This window comes from Lupinus angustifolius, chromosome LG06, assembly GCF_001865875.1.
Source record: "Lupinus angustifolius cultivar Tanjil chromosome LG06, LupAngTanjil_v1.0, whole genome shotgun sequence".
In the NCBI taxonomy this organism is placed as follows: Eukaryota; Viridiplantae; Streptophyta; class Magnoliopsida; order Fabales; family Fabaceae; genus Lupinus; species Lupinus angustifolius.
This window is the reverse complement of record NC_032014.1, coordinates 15,267,867-15,275,642: the sequence shown is the minus strand read 5'-3', so window position 1 is coordinate 15,275,642 and position 7,776 is coordinate 15,267,867. Positions and strand designations below refer to the sequence as shown.

Below are 7,776 nucleotides of genomic sequence, written 5' to 3'. Positions count from 1 at the left end.
TAATCCTTCCTCCTGTCAAACTCTCAATAAAAGTGAATGGTAGCAATGTTGGTTTCTCCTATTATATTTTGCTTAGCTGAGGAGGTGCTCAACATAGGAATCACTAAACTAGTCATGGATAATAAGCTCTCCACCATCACTAGCCCTAATAACTTGCACTCTCCCACTCATGTTTTGTATGCTGACGACATCCTAATCTTCTGTAAAGGTATTAAAAGAAATCTTAATTGTCTCAAAAAGCTTGTGATGGAATATGCCATGGCTTCTGGTCAGCAAGTCAATATCAACAAAAACATGTTTTATACTAGTAGTAACAATCATAGAAGAATTGTCTCCATCTCATCTACTTTGGGTTTTGTGAAAGGGAATCTTTCTTTCAACTATCTTGGTATTCCTTTATTTAAAGGCAAGCCTAAAAAGATTCATTTACAACCTATAACATATAGTATTATTAATAAGATGTCAAATTGGAAAAGTGCATCCTTATCCTTAATGGGCAGAGTTGATATAACACTGTGTTTTTTCGAGCACGTTAAATTAAGTAATTATTTGTTAATGAAATAATTATAGAAATTAATCAGTGATGTTTTAGGGTAAACCTGAGTTGAGTTTTAGTCCTTTATTATAACATTTTTGCTTTCCCTATTTTTTCAAGATTTTTGGAGAATAAAAGTTTCTAAGACGATTTCGAGTCGTTTTATCGAGTTTTTGCACATTTTTTGAGTTCTGTAACTCGGAATCAAATTCTGATTTCGCAGTTGGTTTTGATATATTATTTCCAGTCAAAATAGATACCAAGTTTGTATGTAACTCATCTCTAGGTATTTTCACCTCGAAATTCAAGGTTCGGCGTTTTGGGCAAAAAACCTAAATCGGTAGATCGTATATTTCCGGAAGAAGTTACCCGGTAATACTCGGGAAAGACTTCAATTAAGAAATCACATCGCATCAATCAAGTCGGAGTATTAATCACATGATGAGTCAATGGCTTGTCAAACAAGCAAAGTCAAAGTTTCCATAATCCCCTATATCACTCACCAAATCTCCTAACTCCACCATCATTAGACACATCACCTAAGCTAGCTTAAAGCTAGATTGCCTCTCATTAATTTTCAGATTTGAGAGAGGGTGAGGCTCTCCTATAAATACCTCACCCCATCCTCTCATTTTTACACTAATTCTCCTAAAGAAAGTTAAGGTATTTTTTCTCGTTTTCTCTTCTCCATTTTTCTCCACATACACCATGAGAAAATCATAATCTCTTAGTATGTTACTCATGGAGTTTAATTTATGTTTGTTTTCTTTAAATATTTTGTAAGTCATGACTAAAGGGGATGATAATGAAATCATATGAACCTTTGTGTAGTTTTTGACTTATGTAAAACTTAAAATTTCTTCCTTGTTCTTAGATGGAAAAACTATATCTTTGGACAAGGTTAGATGAGTTTATTTGCTTTAGAAATATTAGAAATTATTGTTAGTATTTGAATGTGTTTAAAGGTGATGATTTGAACATCAAAGGAACCTTTATTGTGTTTAAGAAAAGTTTAATTCTATTCTTGAGAGTTCAAAATGTTTATGAGTTTTTGTTGAAAATTTTAATTTTTAAAAGGCATTATGTGTAAAAGGTTGTTTAGCATATGTTATTCTTTAATTTCCAAGTTAAATTAATGATTTATTAAAGTCTTGACTTCATAAACTTAAAGTGTCATAAATTTTTGGATAGTAAAGTAGTAAAAGTGTTAACTTATGATTTATAGTTCATGACTATGAAATCAACATCTATTAACCCTAGAGTGTTATGCAGTCTTTGATAGAAAAATGATTTAAAAGTGTTGATCTTAGTTAAGTTAGCTTACTTTAAAGTGGTAAGACTGACTTAAATAGTCTTGATTTAAAAGTATTGATTTTGTTTAAGTTGGCTTACTTTAAAATGGTAAGTCTAGCTTAATAATCTTACTTAAAAAGGTTAATCTTAATAAAAATGTTTTACTTGCAAAAGATAAGTTTTATGAATAATTATCATTACCGGAAAAATGTAATGAAGTGGAAATATATGTCTAAGGAAAGACTCGGTATTTAAGTGTGCCTTTACGACCGACCTCTCTTTCCTGGGCACTAACCTGGTGTATATCCACAGATTATGACATAATTCCGTTATAAGTTTTGTTAAAACTTTACTTTAGAAAGTATCGTTGTGTTGTAAGACTTTCGATGATAAATGATGATTCAAGATATACATAACCTTGAGATCGAAAGTTTTATTTTCGCGTAAAATATTATTTCGTAAGAATAAAAATTATCAAAGTGACCTAATTAGCATTATTTTGATTTTGGCGTGATGAAGAATTCGAGAAGAGACCCAACGAATTAAGCTCACCTGAAATCGAGGAAACAATATGTATGACACAATCAGGTGAAAGAGAAAATATCGTGACACAGTGGTGTTCGAATATGCTTTAGGACCTTCAAACTCCCTCACAAGTTTGGAGTTATCTTAGATATTAAGAAAGCTTGTACTTAATCAATTGTCTGTTTTGTTTGGATTAAGTACAACAATATTTCTTATGCCGAATTATGTTAGGTTATATTTATGTATGAAGATACCATGATTATTCCTGTTTAAGATTGCTAGAATAACTGTTATAAGAATTATATGTCTGAGATAATTATTAAACTCAAGGCTTAAAAACATGTGTTATAAATGAGAAAAATTTTCATGGAGAAAAAAATTTAACTAAGTTTCAGGCTTTTCTCGGTTGAGCGAGACAGCTCTCGCTTGAGCGAGAAGTGTCCAAAGAAAATGGGTTTTCTCGCAAAGGCGAGACAGCTCTCACCTGAGCTGAAATATGCACAAAGAACTGGCTGTTTTCTTGCTTAAGCGAGACAATACAGCTCTTGCTTGAGCGAGAGGGCTCCATACAGACAAGACTTCTTAAGTCATTTGAATGATAACTCTTACATGTGCGAGAGTCTAATGACATTTTTGCCATCAAGAAAACACCTTTATTGGAGATAATGTTATTTCAATAAGTAAATGTTATAAAGATGAATAATTATATGAAGTTCTTGGAAATGGTACAAAGAAGAGTTGCCATATCTAAAGTGATGTATGTAAAAAAATTTATGGTTAAGGACGAGGCCCGCAAGTGTTATATTATGCCCACGCAGCAAGATCGTCTGACTGTAAGAGGCTTGGCTTGAGAGCCATCCAGGGTGATCCAGCAATGGTTTGTAGTGGTGCTGAGAAGTATTATATGCCCATGCAGCGAGATCGACTGGTCGTAAGAGGCTTTACTTGAGAGTCGTCCAGGGTGATTCAACGATGGTTTGTAGTGGTCCTGAGGTTTATTCTCTGTGGTAAATGTTAAGGTTGGATCCCACTAGAAGCATTCCCGATGGGAGATGTCTTAGGATGGGTAGATCATTATAAAAGATGGATTAAAAGATTTAATTTGCTAACTCCGGTTAGTGTGCATATTCATTGTGAATAATGAAGTAGTGGAGATAAAATTTACGGGAGACAAATGAGCCCCGAGATGTTGAGAGGGACGGTGATGGCGGTGATTCGTCAGTAAAGTCATGAGGGAGAGTCTAGGTGAGACTAGTCTTGTGTATTCCTGGATGAGGTATTCTGTTGGATCGGACAGTGCTCATAGCGCAAACTAGACGATCTCTGACACCCCTCTTTGCAATCAGGATTGATGAGAGGGATGCAATTTGTCAGCAAAGTCATGAGGGAGAGTCTAGGTGAGACTAGTATTGTGTATTCCTGGATGAGGTATTCTGTTGGATTAGATAGTGCTCATAGCGCAAACTAGACGATCTCTGACACCCCTCTTTGCCTCAAGATGCAATTTGTGCAAGAGCAATGCTGAAACATAAGATCATCTATTCTTTCACTGCTCAGTTGTGAAAATGATTTGGAATTGGTTCACTGCCTCCTTCTCAATTCAACTCAAAACTTCCTCTATTCATTATATTATTAAGGACTGTGCTGCTATTAAAGGGAGTCAACTTAGAGAAGTGAGTTTAACTTGTGTAGTTTATACCATCAATACCATCTAGTACTGCAGGAACCAGAATATATTTGAAGACAAACTCATAACTACAAGGCAAGTCATCTCTAGAATTAAAAGGGAAACATCTTTCTCTAGTTCATATGCCTCTACTGTTGTGGCTTCTGGTGGTTTACTAGAATTCCAATCTCTCAGGTATTTCAATATACCTTATTCTTAGCAAGGCTCCTAGATTCATTGAAGTTTTGTGGAAGCCTCCTCAATGGAACTGGATAAAAGACAATACTGATGGAGCAGCCCATGGTCATCCTGGTCCAGCTGGTGGGGGAGGTATCTTTAGAGACTCAACTGTCGGTGTCATCTATGCTTTTGCTAAATTTTCTAAATGTACAACATTCTATATATGGTGAGCTTTATTCAACAATCAGAGCAGTGGACATAGCTTTTCAGAAGGGTTGGATAAACCTTTGGATAGAAAGCGACTCTATGCTTGTCTTGGACATTTTCAGTGGCAAATCCAATGCTCCTGCAAAGCTTTTCAATGAATGGACAATATGTAAAACTCAGCTATCTTGTATGAACTTCAACATATCTCACATATTTAGAGAGTGAAATGGTTGCACGGATAAATTGGCTTCATTCGGAATCAACTCCCAAACAAGCTCTACTTGGACCACTACTCATTCTTTCATCTTAGAGGAGTTTAATAGGAATAGGCATGATCTTCCGAATTATCAATTTCAGAACTTGTAACTTCATTGTTACTTTCTTCTTATAACACCTTTTCATCAATATACTTTGGTGCTCTTGCACCTTGCATAAAATAAACCAATGCTATTAGTATTGAGACTCCTGAAATGGTGAAACTGAAGTTGCAATAATAGTTATGGAGTACGATAAAAAATAATGAAGAGAAAGCATACATATGTGATGTCCAAGTGGGATTCAAGGTATCTTACAAGCCCAAATACTAACTTTGATTCTAATGGTGAGGATTAAGAGTTTAAGAAACAATGTGTAGGAGATTGTGACTTCGGGTTTCACTTATAACAAATTACAACAACAAAAAAGTTATAAAGTTATGTGATGGTTAGAATGAAGAATTGGAAGGGTGAAGGTTGAGAGTTCACATCTCACCTACAACAATTACTAACATACTTCCCATTAAAAAAACTAACTTTAATTTTTTTATTCTTGGAACCTTCATGATAGAGTAATGACACATCCGAAACATATTATTCACTCCCCTAGAAATACCTTTGGTTAAAAAAACATCTTTCACCGAGAGAGAAATGGAATATTGCAATATATGTGAAGAAAACAAAAGGACAGTGCAATGGAAATCTGTGAAACTGCACTAGTTTCAGAACCCAAACTGGCCGATTCACGGAACTGAGCTATAGTCACGGGAAGTCACTCTCGAAATCAGAAAACCCTAACAAAACAACAAAAGTTCCAATTTATATCGTTGCCACTCTCACTGAGAAGTCTTGATGGATCTTCTACATGCTGCCATGTACAATTTACTTAACTTGAACATTTTATTAATTCTAGCTTGTTTAATGAAAAGTTAAAGGTTAAAGCCTTTAAACTAAGATTGGACCGTCATGGCCTCACGGATTTCTTGTTTATAAAGAACTAAGGAGCTATATATATTGCACTATACCATAGCGGCAAAGCCAATATAGAAAACTAATAATAACAAGACTTTAGTTTTTAGCTAAGTAATTTAGAGACCCATATCCATATGATGTTTTCAAAATCAAAAGCTGAAGCTTCGTTCTTCATCTTGATGATTTTCATGTTGAATGCTATGCCACCAATAACTCATGCTTGTGGCCCTTGCACTCAGCCACATCCACCCTACCACCGACCCGGCCATCCGAAACACCCGCCCCATCACGGTGGCGGGCACCCAAAAGTCTCTCCTCCTCAGCCGCCAGTCGTTGTCCCTCCAATCATTATCACACCTCCAATTCTACCACCTCCAGTCATATACCCTCCACCATCCTCACCATACTACCCGCCGCCGCATCAATATCAACCAACTTGCCCAATTGATGCCCTAAAGCTAGGGCTTTGTTTGGATGTTCTTGGAGGGTTGGTTAATATTGGAATAGGGAACCCAGTTGAGAATGTTTGTTGCCCTGTGATACAAGGGTTGCTTGATCTTGAAGCTGCAATTTGTCTTTGCACTATTATTAGGGCTAAGCTTCTCAACCTTAATATATTCATCCCTCTTGCACTTCAAGTCCTAATCACTTGTGGGAAGACTCCTCCTCCTGGTTTTGTTTGTCCACCTCTCTAATTAAGCTACCATTGCATGGAGAAATTATTGTCTCATCCAGTACTAATGGTTTCAACTACATCCAATTCATTGGTATGCATTATTAAGTAAAAATATCATGACATCATTCAAAATCAATGGGTTGGATTTGTTTCAACCATTGCTTCTGGACTTGACAATATAGAATCCACTGCGTGCACTTAAGGTTTAATAGTTCATATATATAAATACTTTATCTACGTTAGTTGTATAGTGGATAATAAGTAGTGAATACTTTTTACATTTGTAACGTGTTTCTCTCCTGTATTAAGGTTTAAGCGTAGGGTTGATGTAACTCTCATCTAGCTGTAGAATATAAATATATGCGTTTAAATTTCAAGTGTTGCACAGGAATAAACGTAAGAATATAAATAACTGTAAGCTCTGCTGTCTCTCATATATTATATGATGCCTTTTGTTTTTATTTTATAGTTCACTATGTATCGATAAATACTTCATATATGTCGATCCACAATTTTATTTTATTCAATTAAATATTCAACTTTTACATATTTTATTTTGTATAATTATAATGTTTTTTTGTATTTAATGTATTTTATACTATATTTTTATTAGATATATTTAAAATTATAATTTTATTTATTAGAATGTCCAATTTAAAATGTGGCAATAACATCAATTTGAAATCGATGTGTTAATAGTGATAATGTAGGATTATATAATTTCTTGTAGAGATAAAAAACTGTTAAGGATAAAATAGGAAAATAGAAAATACATAATAATAGTTACATCATGTTTTGGCTTTATATATGGTATAGATAGATATAATTGTGAAAGAAATACATTGATCCACTAATGAAAAATATTATTGCATCAAATTGCATCTCGCAACCGAGATCCCAACCTTAAAATTTCAATTTTTTTTTTCATTTTTTATATTCAACTATTCTGATAAATAATTTGCTACAATCGGATGGTCATGATAGAATAAAAATATGGTCGGATAAAGAGCATGATAAGAGTATGATAGAACATGAGTATGAGAAACTCTTATCATATTCAATATTTGGTCTACATTTGATAATGACAACAATGATATAGTTTTGATGATTGCGGTAATGTAATGATAGTGTCAATGGTGTTCAGATTTAGAGTATGAATTAGGGAAAACTACAAATATCATATTTTCTCGTTTTTAACCCTACTGCACATGGCATAGAAAATATTATAGGTGAATAAGCCAACATAATATTTTTATCTTATCTTAGTCGTTCACCAAATTCTAGATTACATCAGGTTACAATACTCTATCTTATCCCATCTCTCTTATGCTCTCCCTCAAACCAGCCCTTAATTCTCTCATATTTATGTTTCTAACTTCCCTCATGTTCTTGCAAATTTCTTAATCAAAATCCTAACAACTAACATACTAACAATTGTCGATTAAAAAAAAATCATTTTCTAAACACT

The 7,776-nt window shown here is 34.2% G+C and overlaps 1 protein-coding gene across 1 annotated transcript; it reads left to right on the top strand.

The window, feature by feature from the left end:
- LOC109350040 (36.4 kDa proline-rich protein-like) lies at positions 5,375-6,685 on the top strand. Its single transcript, XM_019591159.1, has one exon. The coding sequence runs from the start codon at positions 5,767-5,769 to the stop codon at positions 6,325-6,327; it is 561 nt and encodes a 186-aa protein (XP_019446704.1). The 5' UTR covers positions 5,375-5,766; the 3' UTR covers positions 6,328-6,685.

Bases quoted from the DNA above. Each gene is read 5' to 3' on its own strand.
- LOC109350040 (XM_019591159.1), top strand. From the start codon at position 5,767: ATGATGTTTTCAAAATCAAAAGCTGAAGCTTCGTTCTTCATCTTGATG.